Source organism: Phodopus roborovskii, unplaced genomic scaffold (genome assembly GCF_943737965.1).
Source record: "Phodopus roborovskii unplaced genomic scaffold, PHOROB, whole genome shotgun sequence".
Lineage (NCBI taxonomy): Eukaryota > Metazoa > Chordata > Mammalia > Rodentia > Cricetidae > Phodopus > Phodopus roborovskii.
This window is the reverse complement of record NW_026126980.1, coordinates 5,505-19,742: the sequence shown is the minus strand read 5'-3', so window position 1 is coordinate 19,742 and position 14,238 is coordinate 5,505. Positions and strand designations below refer to the sequence as shown.

At 40.1% G+C, this 14,238-nt stretch overlaps 1 protein-coding gene across 1 annotated transcript; it reads left to right on the top strand.

Annotated features, from left to right (window-relative positions):
• The first annotated feature begins 868 nt into the window (after positions 1 to 868).
• LOC127214745 (activator of 90 kDa heat shock protein ATPase homolog 2-like) lies at positions 869 to 8,783 on the top strand. The gene is given in 3 exon segments (XM_051175033.1): positions 869 to 1,503; positions 1,505 to 1,625; positions 8,443 to 8,783. Coding segments are annotated over 3 exon segments (960 nt in total). The 3' UTR covers positions 8,647 to 8,783.
• Positions 8,784 to 14,238: the final 5,455 nt, after the last annotated feature.

The following is a 14,238-nucleotide window of genomic DNA, read 5'->3' as shown; positions in this document are numbered from 1 at the left end:
TCCTTAGTACTTCCTATTTACTCCTTGTCTCCTAGTCCCTCCTGTCTTCCTTTCCTATTGGCCAAGAGTGCTTTATTCATTAACCAGTATGAGAAACATATTTACAGAATTACATTTCCATTGTAAGACCCTCAGAATGAGGAGTCTCCCAGTTTCAGTCAGTATCCCCAAGAACTCAATGTCCAGTCCAGTTGCTGCAATATGCAAGAGGCTTTAATGAACAGGAAACGTTTGCGCAAACGGGCTCCTCCAGCAGGCAGGCTAGAGGGAAGCAGCCTCCCCCCAAGGCACAGGTGTTTTTAAAGGCAAAACCCACTGTCCATTGAATATGTGACCCTTTGAGGCCGGATGGTCTCCCTAGTAGGGTCAACAGACCTTAGGGCCTCAGGGTGTGCTAATTAATCTTGTCTGGGCAAACCGGAGGTGCAGTTATCTCTTTGTTTCTTAAGGACCCTATTCACCACCCGCTGACTCACAAGAAAGGAGGGGCAGTGTGAATTCTTGGTATTTTGTTATCTCAGGGCCTTGTGAGGGGAAGTTAGCAACTTCCAAGGAACAGATATTGGTTTCCAGGTTAGTCCTTCATTTCAAGTGAGGGGTTTCTTTAACTTTACTTTTTTGTCTTTCACCATCAAGTGGGTTAGTTTGTGGCAAACTAGTAATGTATACTTAACCAAGTGTGTAGCTAAATAGTGACTCTTACTCTGATCTTCAGGAAAGCCTTATTTGATAGATCACAAACAAAATACCAATGCAGAAATTAAGAAGAGATAGACTTGGGGGACCCAGCCACGGGCAACAGGGGTAGGGCAGTGTGGATGGAGCGGCCCAGGGTGGGGACTTCTGGCACTTTCTGGGACCAGTGAGCATGTGGATCACAGACCTTCAGGCCGGAAATCCGCGCATACCTGCTACCCCGGCCCTCGCCGTCTGCTCCGCTCTCGCCGCCAATGCCAAGTGGGGTCATGGGGACCCGCGCTGGATCATGGAGGAGCAGGAGAATGGGACCAACGTGAACAACTGGCACTGGACAGAACAGGATGTCACCGTTTGGTTCAAGGGGAAACTCCGAGAATTCCTGGTTAGCATTTCTATGGAAAATGTGGCTGGCCGATGTGAGATCAGCGAGTTAAAGCAGGTGGAAGGTGAGGCCTCTTGTAACAGCTGCAAAGGGATGCTGATTTTCTTCTATGAGTGGAATATAAAGCTGGCCTGGAAAGGTAAAATTAAAGAATCAGGAGCAAAACACAAGGGATTAATTGAAATACCCAGCCTTTTTGAAGAAAATGAAGTTGATGACACTGAGGTAAAATTGAGTAAAAAGAAAGGATATGGGGATATACTGGAGGACCTTATGAAAACTACAGGCACCGCCAAGGTCAGAGAGGCCCTTGGAGAGTACCTGAAGGCACTTAAGATGGAATTTACAACAGTAATGATTTTACTAACGAAAGCTGTAGCAACCCAGGAGCTGACTGTTGAGAGGGAAGTGAGCGGGAGCACTGGCTTCTCCAGTGGCACTGGATTTAAGTATTCCCACAGTAGCTTTGCACCTGACAGAGCTGTTTGACACAACAATAGAACAAATGTACAGTATTTTCACTGTGAAAGATTTGATGCAGAGATCCGCCTATCTCTGCAGGTCCACTCGGACTTCAGGCAGGCAAGATCCTTGACCCCCAAATCCGGGCCCCTGCCAAAGAACGAGGTCTCAGCAGGAGAGCGCCAGGTTCCAGTGAGATCCCACTACCCTGATAAACCTTCTCAAGTTCAAGCTAAGCCCTCATCCTCTTCTGCCAGCTATCAGCCAGAGCTATTGTCCAGAGCTATTGGCCAGAGGACCACTGTGAGAACCTGCTGGCATCTTCTTCTGGATCCTCATCCTTAACCCCATCCCTGGTTCCCTGTTGGCAGAGAAACCTCCTAGAGAGCTTGGACCACACAGAGCTACAGATATTGAATCTCAGATCCACATAAGCCCATCAGGGAAGTACCATAGAGAGAGGGAAGACGCACCACCAACACCTACAGGAAGAAACTATGGGAAGAAGGCAATACAAGAGAATACATAACAACAGAAAGACAAACATGACACCACCGGAATCTAGGGAATCTACACCAATTAGAATGGAACACAACAACAAAGCAGAGGAAGCAGAAGGGTACGACTTAAAAATCACCATCATAAAAATGATAGAGGCCCTCAAAGAAGATGTGAGAAAATCCCTTAAAGAAATGGAGGAAAAAACAAACAAAAAAGTGGAAGAAATGAACAAATTCCTTAAGGAAAGTACAGAAAGCCAAGAAAAAACAATTAACCAGGTGAAGGAAACAGTTCAAGACTTGAAAACTGAAATTGAGAAAATAAAGGCAACACGAACGAAAGGAAGGCTGGAAATTGAAAAGATGGGCAAAAAATCGGAAACGAAGGACACAAGCATAACCAATAGAATTCAAGAGATGGAAGAGAGGATCTCAGGTGCAGAAGATAAACTAGAAGAAATAGATTCATTGACCAAAGAAAATCATAAATCCAACAAATCCTTAACACAAAACATCCAGGAAATGTGGGACACCATGAAAAGGCCAAACCTAAGAATAATAGGCATAGAGGAAGGTGAGGAAGCCCAGCTCAAAGGTGCCGAAAACATATTCAACAAAATCATCGATGAAAACTTTCCAAATCTGAAGACGGACATGCCCATGAAAGTACAAGAAGCATACCGAACCCCAAATAGGCTAGACCAAAGAAAAAAGACCCCTCGAAATATAATAATCAAAACAGCTAGCATACAGAATAAAGAAAGAATATTAAGAGCAGCGAGGGAAAAAGGACAGGTAACATATAAAGGCAGACCTATCAAAATTACACCTGACTTCTCCATGGAAACCCTCAAGGCCAGAAGGTCCTGGATAAATGTTCTAAAAGTATTAAGAGAACAGGGATGCCAGACTAGGCTACTATATCCAGCAAAATTCTCAATCAATATAGATTGAGAGAACAAGATATTTAATGACAAAACCAGATTTTCCAAATATGTATCTAAAATCCAGCCCTACAGAAAGTATTGGAAGGAAAATTCCAACCCAAGGAAGGAAACCATGACCACAAAAATGTAGGCAACAGATAATCCAACTACACCAGAAACCTAAGGTGAAGGAGAACAAATATATTCACAATACCATTGCCAACAACAAACCTAAATCAAACAAGCATCAACAATCAATGGACCTTACTCACCCTCAACATTAATGGTCTTAACTCACCTATAAAAAGACACAGGCTAACAGAATGTATACGAAGACAGAATCCATCCTTCTGCTGCATACAAGAAACACATCTTAGCTCCAAAGATAGACATTACCTCAGGGTAAAGGGTTGGGAAAAGATTTTCCAATCAAATGGAAATAAGAAGCAAGCAGGTGTAGCTATCCTAATATCTAACAAGTTAGACTTCAAACCAAAATTAGTCAAAAGAGATGAAGACGGTCATTTCATATTGATCTCAGGAGAAATCCATCAACACAAAGTCTCAATTCTGAACATCTATGCCCCTAATACAAAGTCACCCACATTCGTAAAAGAAACACTACTAAAACTCAAAGCTCATATAAAACCTCACACACTTATAGTGGGAGAATTCAATACACCACTCTCAACACTAGGCAGGACCACAAATCAGAAACTCAACAAAGAAACAAAAGAATTAACACAAGTTATGTCTCAACTGGGGTTAACAGACATCTATAGAACATTCCATCCAAAGACAAAAGAATATACCTTCTTCTCTGCTCCACATGGAACCTTCTCTAAAATCGACCACATACTAGGTGACATAACAAACCTCAACAGATACAAGAGAATAGGAATAGTCCCCTGTATCATATCAGATCACCATGGTTTAAGATTGGAATTCAACAACAACACAAATACCAGAAAACCTGCAAACTGGTCATGGAAACTGAACAATGTGCAATTGCACTACTCCTGGGTCAAAGAAGAAATAAAGAAAGAAATTAAAGATTTTCTAATATTCAACGAGAATGAGGAAACAACATATCTGAACTTATGGGACACCTTGAAAGCAGTGCTACGAGGGAAGTTCATTGCACTAAGTGCCCATATGAAGAAAACACAGGATAGTCACATAAGAGAATTAACAGGCCAACTGAAAACCTTAGAACAGAGAGAAGCAAACTCACCCTGCATGAGTAGATGCCAGGAAATAATCAACTTGAGGGCTGAAATCAACAAAATAGAAACCAGGAAAACAATACAAAAAAATCAATGCAACAAAGAGTTGGTTTTTTGAGAAAATCAACAAGATAGACAAACCTTTAGCCAAATTAACACAAAAGCAGAAACAGAACATGCAAATTAACAAAATCGGAAACGAAATGGGGAACATAACAACAGACACAGAGGAAATCCAGACAATTTCCAGGTCATACTTTGAAAATCTGTATTCCACAAAAATTGAAAATTCAAAGGAAATGGACAAGTTTCTGGATAACTATCGCTTATCAAAATTAAATCAAGAACAGACAAACAAGTTAAATAGACCTATAACCCACAATGAAATAGAAGCAGTCATCAAAAGCCTTCCAACGAAAAAAAGTCCAGGGTCAGATGGATTCAGTGCAGAATTCTACCAGACATTCAAGGAAGAACTAATAATACCACTACTCCTCAAATTGTTCCACAAGATAGAAACAGAAGGTTCATTGCCAAACTCTTTTTATGAGCCGACAATAACTTTGGCACCCAAACCTCACAAAGACACAACTAAGAAAGAAAACTACAGACCAATATCCCTGATGAACATTGATGCAAAAAATACTCAATAAAATACTGGCAAACCGAATTCAAGAATACATCAGAGAAATCATCCACCATGACCAAGTTTGCTTCATCCCTGGAATGCAGGGATGGTTTAACATACGAAAATCTATCAACGTGATCCACCATATAAACAAACTGAAAAAGAAAAACCATATGATTATCTCCCTAGATGCGGAAAAAGCCTTCGACAAAATTCAACACCCTTTCATGATAAAGGTATTGGAGAGGTCAGGGATAACAGGAACATACCTAAACATAATAAGAGCAATATACAGCAAACCAACTGCCAACATCAAACTGATTGGAGAGAAAATTAAGCCAATTCCTCTAAAATCAGGAACAACACAAGGCTGTCCTCTCTCTCCATATCTCTTCAATATTGTACTAGAAGTTCTAACTAATGCTATAAGAAAACAAAAGGAGATCAAGGGCATCCAAATTGGAAAGGAAGAAGTCAAAATGTCTCTATTTGCAGATGATATGATAGTTTATATAAGCGACCCAATAAACTCTACCAGGGAACTCCTACTGTTCATAAACACCTTCAGAAAACTAGCAGGATACAAGATAAACTCAAAAAAATCAGTAGCCCTATTTTTTTTCAGATGACAAAGAGGCAGAGAAAGAAATCAGAGAAACATCACCCTTTACAATAGCCAAAAGCAACATAAAGTACCTTGGTGTAACGCTTACCAAACAAGTAAAAGACCTATATAATAAGAACTTTGTGACTCTAAAGAAAGAAATTAAAGAAGATACCAGGAAATGGAAAGATCTCCCATGCTCTTGGTTAAGTAGGATAAACATAGTAAAAAATGGCAATCTTACCAAAAGCAATCTATACATTCAATGCAATCCCCATTAAAATCCCACCACAATTCTTCACCGACCTTGAAAGGATAATAATCAACTTTATATGGAAAAACAAAAGACCCAGGATAGCCAAAACAACCCTATACAATAAAAGAACGTCAGGAGGCATCACCATTCCTGACTTTAAGCTCTACTACAGAGCTATAGTACTGAAAACAGCCTGGTATTGGCATAAAAATGGACAGGTAGACCAATGGAATCGAATTGAAAATCCTGATATTAATCCACGCACCTATGAACACATGATTTTCGATAAAACAGCTAAAATTATACAATGGGGCAAAGACAGCATCTTCAACAAATGGTGCTGTCATAATTGGATGAGGTGTGTAGAAGACTGCAGATAGACCCATGTCTGTCACCATGCACAAAAATCAAGTCCAAATGGATCAAAGACCTCAACATCAATCCAGCCACATTGAACCTCTTAGAAGAGAAAATAGGAGGTACCCTTGAACAAATTGGTATAGGAGACCGCTTCTTGAACATAACTCCAGTGGCACAGACACTGAAAGAAACAATTAATAAATGGGACCTCTTCAAACTTAGAAGCTTCTGTAAGGCAAAGGACACAGTTGACAAGACCAAATGGCAGCCCACTGACTGGGAAATGATTTTCACTAATCCTGTATCTGACAAAGGGCTGATCTCCAAAATATACAAAGAACTCAAGAAACTAGTCAACAAAACACCAAATAACCCTATTAAAAAATGGGGGTACAGAACTGAAGAAAGAATTCTCAATGGAGGAAATCAAAAAGGCTGAAAGACACTTAAGAAAATGCTCCACATCCTTAGCTATCAGGGAAATGCAAATCAAAACAACTTTGAGATACCATCTTACCCCTGCGAGAATGGCTAAAGTTAGAAACACCAGTGATGACTCATGTTGGAGAGGATGTGGAGAAAGTGGAACACTCCTCCACTGCTGGTGGGAGTGCAAACTCATACAGCCATTTTGGAGATCAGTATGGCAGTTCCTCAGGAAAATGGGAATTAGTTTACCACAGGAACCGGCAATCCCCCTCTTAGGCATATACCCAAAGGATTCACATCCATGCAACAAAGACATCTGTTCAACTATGTTCATAACAGCACTATTTGTAATAGCAAGGACCTGGAAGCAACCTAGATGCCCCTCAATTGAAGAATGGTTAATGAAATGTGGCACATCTACACAATGGAATACTACTCTGCAGAAAAAAATAATGGTATCTTGAAATTCGCAGGCAATTGGATGGCACTTGAAGAAACAATCCTGAATGAGTAACCCAGTCACAAAAAGAGAAACACAGTATGTACTCACTCATATATGGATTTTAGAAATAGATCAAATGATCACCAGCCTATAATTCACATCACCAGACGAACTAGGATACAAGGTGTATTCTAAGAGATTCATATAAAGTCCCTCACAGAACTGAGAAGGGACAAGTCCCCCAGAGCTCAGGTGAAGTGGGGGGGGGGAGGACAGTGAATGGAGAGAGAAGTAGGAGAAAATGAGTAGGAGGAGAGGAAGGCATGTGCAACCAGGAGGATTGAGCCTGGTTAGGAATGGAAGATTGGAAAGAGAGAGAGAGAGAGAGAGAGAGAGAGAGAGAGAGAGAGAGAGAGAGAGAGAACATAAAAGAGGGAGCCAATATTGGTTTGAAGATAAAATTGAACACAAAGAATGGTCTAGAGAACTACAAGACTGCTCCCAACTAACAATCTCAGCTTCTGTGGAAAGGCTATCATAAATGCCCTTCCCGGAGAGTGAGATCAACAACTAACTTCTACATGGAGCCCTCAACTAATGCTTGTTGAAAATAGGAGCAAACACCCATACATAAACACTGAGTCGAACTAGAACCCAGAAGCAGATGGAGAGGACAAGACCATGTGGTAAAAGCACATAGAGACAGCCTACCTGAACAAGGAGGAGCTAAGGGCCACTAGACTGATAGGTAGAAGCCAGCAGGGGACTGACTCAGGACCCCCTGAATATGGGTCCTGGCAGAAGAACTGAGCAGTCCAACAGACCTCAGACAGTGGAGCCAGGATGTATCCCTGGTGCACAAAAGGACTTTGCAAACACATCCCCCATGGAGGGATAACTGCCTTAATCTAGAGACAGCAGAGAAGCCCTAGTCCCTACTTCACAGGACCTGTCAGATCTACATGACCCCAACTGGATGGCATTCCCCTACATATGGAATTGTGGTGGGGGGATGTGAGGGGAAGGTGTTGAGAGTGCATGTGAGAGGGCAGAGAGGGTAAAAGGTAGGGAAGGAGGGAGGGAGGGCTGGAGCGGAGGGAGAGGGAACTGGGATCGACATGTAAAATAATAAATTTAAAAAAATGCTTTGACTCTAAAATTTAACTTGAAGAACAATTTACTGGGGAAAAGGATTTCTATTTATGTTTCCACAGAAAATGAAAAGATGTGGATTCCTTCCAGACTAATGTGGTTTGATCATGCCAGACTGCCTGAAACAGAGTACAACCTGATCCTACATTCAAAACAGCTGGACAAAACAGCCCTACAGACTACAGCTAGGATATCTGAATCTTCTTCGAATCCCCCCAAGATAGCGCCCCTTACCAGCAGGAAGTAGTTGGAAAGAACGATGCCCAAATTCCCAAATATTGTATATAAATGTTTGTTTTCATTTAATTGGACTTTGTTATGTAAAATTAAATAAAAAAAATTATTAAGCTATTAAAAAAAAGATTTGATGCAAAATTTTTTCAAATCTCCTGCTGTATTAGAATTTGAAAAGGAAGGGAAATCCCAGATGTTTGATGGGAACATCACTGGAGAATATGTGGAACTGTTAAGAAATAGGAAGATCATTATGAAATGGAGGAACTGGCCAGAAGAACACTGCAACAGTTGCATTGAATTTTGTGCCTGCTCCAGTGCAAATGGAATTACAATTGGACTGTAAAGGAGTTCCTGTCTGTAAAGAAGAGAATACAAAATTCCGTTGGCAGAAGCAGCATTTTGAAGAAATAAAAGGTCTACTTCAGCTCACTACCCAGAATGCTTGAACTAGTTCGGTTTTATAAGGACATCCTTTTGTAAGCAGAAGCCTGTCCTATTTACTTGCCTCTTCTTTTTTCCTCAAAACGTCCCCCCCCACAAGGTCCCTAATTTATTTTATACTGGATGAAATTCATGAAATAACAATTTAAAAGCATTGCTCGAAGCCTTCTAGACACTGCACTGAGTAAAATCAGGTGTCCTCTCACCTTCCATGGGTGTTCCTCTCTGGAAAACAGGTGAAGTCCAGTTTCCCAAGCTAAGGCTGGTCACAACATGCTACTTCACTGCTACAGTTGATTGAAGCTGAAGACAAATAAATGGCATGTTATACTATTATTTTACTCCAGTTTTCAAAGGGTAGTTCTTAGAACTATAGTGGTGAGGGCTAGTTGGCTGCATTGTCTCACTTCTCTGGCTCTCCTTGGTAGCTTCCAAGCTGTCAGACTCTTTGGGTTGAAGGAATGACACATCCACAGGGTAAGTTACTTTTTAGACTGCTGGGAACTTCTCAAAACAGCAGAACAGCCACGTCCTTTCTCCCTTCAGTATGTTGTCATCCAAGGAAACTGAAACAACTTATGTAACAAAGGAGAATCATCACATACAGTCAGTTTAATTAAGTACACAGAACAGAGTCAGTCATTTCAATAAAAATATAACAGTTAAAAAAAAGAAGAACAAGAGATAGACTGATGCTGCCCATATGCTGTTACTTTGTATTGAGCTCAGTATCCTGACACATAGTCAATGACTGCTTCTCAAACATCTGAGTCATGCAAGTTGAACATTTCTGCATGCAGAGAGTTACATAATGGCAAAATCCACATTCATTAGCTCAGAACAAGCTTACCACACTGTACAACCACATAGTCTGGTCTGTGTTCATACACATGGCATAGATTCAAATATGTTGGGAAATTATAAAATCACTCGCTCTACAACAGTCAAGTCCTTTTTTCATAGCCATGGTTCCAGTAGCTGGTTCCTTATCCTGAATCGTCCTTCAGTGTAAACAATTTTCCTTATTCTTGTCTGAAGGAGGATATTGCTGTTAAATAAGGATCAGGATAAACAAATAGGCTGAATAGACATTTATTCAGGGAGAAATAACTTACAAGGTAGACAGATTAACAGCAGCAGGCTCCAACCGATGCTCTCCTCTCCACCACCCACCAGCAAGAGAGCGTTCCCCGGCTCCTCCTCAGGCCTCCTTCCACAGGTCACTTCCGCCCCCTGGCTCCACCTCCTAATCGGCATGGCCAGTGCCACAGAAGGAGACAAAGTGAATATCCCTCTACAATTCCCCTTTTAGTCTAAAGAAAAGATTTAGGCTTGATACAAAAATATATACAAAACAGTGAATAACAAATGTGCTCTAAGAAAAGGAAAATCGAGAACAAAACCTAAATAACTAAAACCAACACAAATTCCAAGGGTAGGGAAAGGGGGCATCATTATCTTAAGGTTACTTCCTGCTGAAATGGGGCAATGATTGCTCCATGGGATCCTGTAGGAAGAAAATTTTTAGCAACCAAATTTCTCAACAGAACTGGCTGTGACATATGTAGCTAGTCACTGTGTGACATAAAATGCTTGACTGTAGTTTTATTTGAAATTCTGGCAAGGGTGTAATAAGAATGTGTACCATTACAGCTAGCTAGTAATGAGTTGTCTCGAGCAAAAACAGTCTCAAACTGGTTTTAGCTTGATGTATGTAGTCCAGATGCATCAGGTTGAGTCAAGTGGAAACAATGATGTGCGGACCGATCTTCTTTCCGGAGAGTTCAAGGACTGCTGTTAAGAATTGTTATTATTCGTTGTGGAAAACTTAAACATTGATATTAAAGTAAAAATTTCAAGTTTTAATGTATGCATTATGGAAAGGCAACAATAAGCATTAAAAAGTATATGAGAAAATTAGGATTTCAGAGAGAAAATTGCATATAAGAAACGAGTCCCCAGATTTCGTTTTCTTCTGCCTTATAACAAATGGCTTCTTGATTTAACACAGAAACCGTGAATTTAATCTTAACAACATGCTTGAATTTAGAGAAGGAAAGCCAAATCCAACTCCAAAGCCAGCATTGGATTGCATGAATTGGGACTACAGGAAAACTGGATGGTAAAGAGAAATAGATTTCTGTATAAAAATACTTTACTAGAATGAAATATTTTTACCATAAATCAGTTTCTTCTTCACTAAGTGATTGTTTCTGGAGATCTGTCTTCTCTTCTGTAGGTACCTACATGTTTAGTGGCTATTCTCTGTTTTCCTGTATGAACAAGAACAGAACACTTTCCCGACCTGTGGGAGGTCTCTGCAACATCTCATAGGACCTAATTTGTTGGATGACTTGTCATTCCTCTTCATTAAGATGTTTCTCTTGTTCAACTCGGATCTTGATTAACTTAGATGGTATCCATAGTTTTTCTTCTCCTGTAGATACAAATGCATACCCCCTAACCCAACATAACACATATCCTGGTTTCCATTCTGAGGTCAATACATCCTTGAAGTGCACTGGCTGATTTAGTTCAGAAGTTTTTTTTCTAATGTCCAGCTGTTTTTCCTTTTTCATAAGCAATAAGAAAGTTTAATGTTAATAAAGCATTATGTAATCTCTGTGTGGGTGTCTTTGTTCCACCTGCCTGTTTATAGAGCATTTCTTTTAAAGTAAGATTGGATCCCTCAACTATTGTTCGTCCTGTAGGATTATGTGGTATACCAGTTATGTGCCTTATGTTATAATACTCAAAAAACTTTTTCAACTTGCTGGAGATGTATGCTGGAGCATTGTCAGTTTTTATTTGTGCAGGAATTCCCATAATGGCCATTACCTCTAATAGGTGTATGATAACAGAATCAGCCTTTTCAAACCTCAGAGCAGTGGCCCATTGAAACACTGATCATGTATCTATAGTGTGATGTACATATTTTAATTTTCCAAGTTCTGAAAAATGAAACACATCCATTTGCCATATTTCATTCCTATTTATACCTTTAGGGTTACTGCCTGGTGGTAAAGGAGTTTGGTTATAGAAAGAGCAAGTAGGACATTTCCTTACTATTTCCTTGGCTTGTAGCCAAGTGATAGAAAAATCCTTTTTTAAACCTTTGCTATTCACGTGGTGTTTTTTATGAAACTCTGAGGCTTCTAGTACACTTCCTATCAATAAACGATCAATTTGATCATTGCCTTGTGCTAGAGGACCTGGCAGACCCAGATGCAATCTGATGTGATATATATATCCAGCATTTAGATGTTCCTGAACCAGGCTTTCTAAAGCTTCTAACTTCTCAGAGGTCATAGGCCTTTGTCCTACCCAGACAGGTTCCTCTGTTAGCCATTTTAAAGGTAGGACTTTTGGTTCTTCTGTTTGTTCAGCACTTGTAGTCTGTTTTTGTACAGACTGGATATTTGGTATCTGTCTTGTATAGTACTTTATAATATTTTTTTCACAATCATGAAGTTGTTTATGGTTCCTATCTAATACTGGAGGAATGTTATCACTACATCAGCCATATATGGTCTCAACCTTCCTCTCTGTCCTTCTGGCCCTATATGTTCAATCCATCTCGTGCTCTCTTTTACCTGAGACAGGGTTCCAATCCCTAAGAATTGAATATTTACCTCATGCAGGGGCCATCTTCGAGGCCAAGATTTATTAGACATGATAGTTACGTCCGCCCCTGTGACAAATAACCCATCAAACAATCTGTTATTCATCTTAACTATCAACCTAGGCCTTTGACTATTCATAGAGGTTTGCCAAAATATATGTTTTTTATTTCCTTCTGTCATGCTTGATTCAACTTCCGTCACTAGTTTGTCGTCCAGAGTGGTATGAGTTTTTATGATAGGCACAGAATTTTCTAATTGTCCTGTGGCAGATTGTCTTCCACTGTGACTAGGAATGTTTGAACCACCTTCGAGAGGCCCCCCAAGGAGTTTCCTGATGGTAAAGGGTTTCCTTGCTTGTCTCTGGTCAACCTACACTCATTTGCCCAGTGTTTGGGCATTTGCCATTCCTTCTACATAACCCAGGAGGCTGAGGCCTTCTGTTTGATTCATTCCTTGGAGTGTTACTTCTAGGGAAGCTTTGCCTACCATTTCTTTTTAGATGTCCTATCTTACCACATTTATAACATCTGACATGTTGATATCTCTTCAAACCTTTGGAGATGGCTTCTCCTACCCAAGCTTCCAAGTCACCATAGTTAAGAACTCTGTTATCTTGATGTCTTCTCAGACCTTTAGATATGGCTTCTCCTACACATGCTTCAGTCTTATTGTCATTATACTCAATGTTGGCTTTATATAGGACCCATTCATCCAAGGGTGCTGATCACATTTTTAAAGGCCAAAGCACCTGTTTGCACTGAGGATTCACATTCTCATAAACTAAAGATTCTATGAGTATTTGCCTAGAATCTATGTTTGCTACCTCTAATTGTACTGACCTAGATAATCTTTCTAGAAACACACTAAAGCATTCTCTAGGTCCTTGCCTTATCTTGGTATAGGATTCTATCCTCTCTCCTGATTCATGAACCTTATCCCAAGCATTCAGAGCTGCTGTACTGCATAGAGACAAGATATGTTCATCATAGGACGCTTGGGTTTCTGGGTCAGCATAATGACCCTCACCAAGAATTTTATCTTGGGGAGCTTTATAACCTTTATTTAAGCCCTGAAGTTCAAGAGCTTTTGCTTCCTCTGCCCATATAGCCCTCCATTCTAATTGAGAGGAGTTTTCAAGGACAGCTGATATTAATTGATCCCAATCTTTATGGGTTACCTTGTTATTCCTTGCCCATGACTCTACTAATTGCTTCACATATGGTGAGTGCATGCCATAGAGACTACTGCTTCCTTTATACCTTTTAAATCTTTCATATGTATTGGTTCTCACTGATATGCAATGACACCTTTTGGTTGTTTTTCGTTGCTGGTTTTTCATTAATAGATACAGGGAAAGCTCCCCTGACCCTAAATGGTGTGGAAAATGTAAGTCTTTTTCATGCCCTGTTACCTGTATTTCTTCTGATGTATCAGACTGGAGGTCTTCTAAAGCCTGAAATCTATGCACCATTGTTTCTTTGACTGTCTGAACTTCTTGAATCAAATAACTTTCTAGAGACTTCATTGCATCAGAGAGTTTCTTACTTTCTCCAACTACAAATGATTCCATGTTTTTAATCTTCTCATCCTTGGATATTATCTGAATGTCATGTTGTAAACTGCCTTCTAGAAACAATGTTCTATCTGCTAGCTTGCCATTATCTTCAGACATGGAAGAGATTCTATCATCTAGTCTATCTGATGTTCCAGTTTTTTAAACTTATTAGTAGCTTCCTCTGACCAGGAACGAGCTGTTTCTGATAGCGTGTTAATGCATTGCATTGTTTCTGTTCTGGTTATTGAGGCATCAGGCATGGAACAAATTCTGTTTTCTACTTGGTCATTTTTATGTCCCACGGTTTGTATTCTAC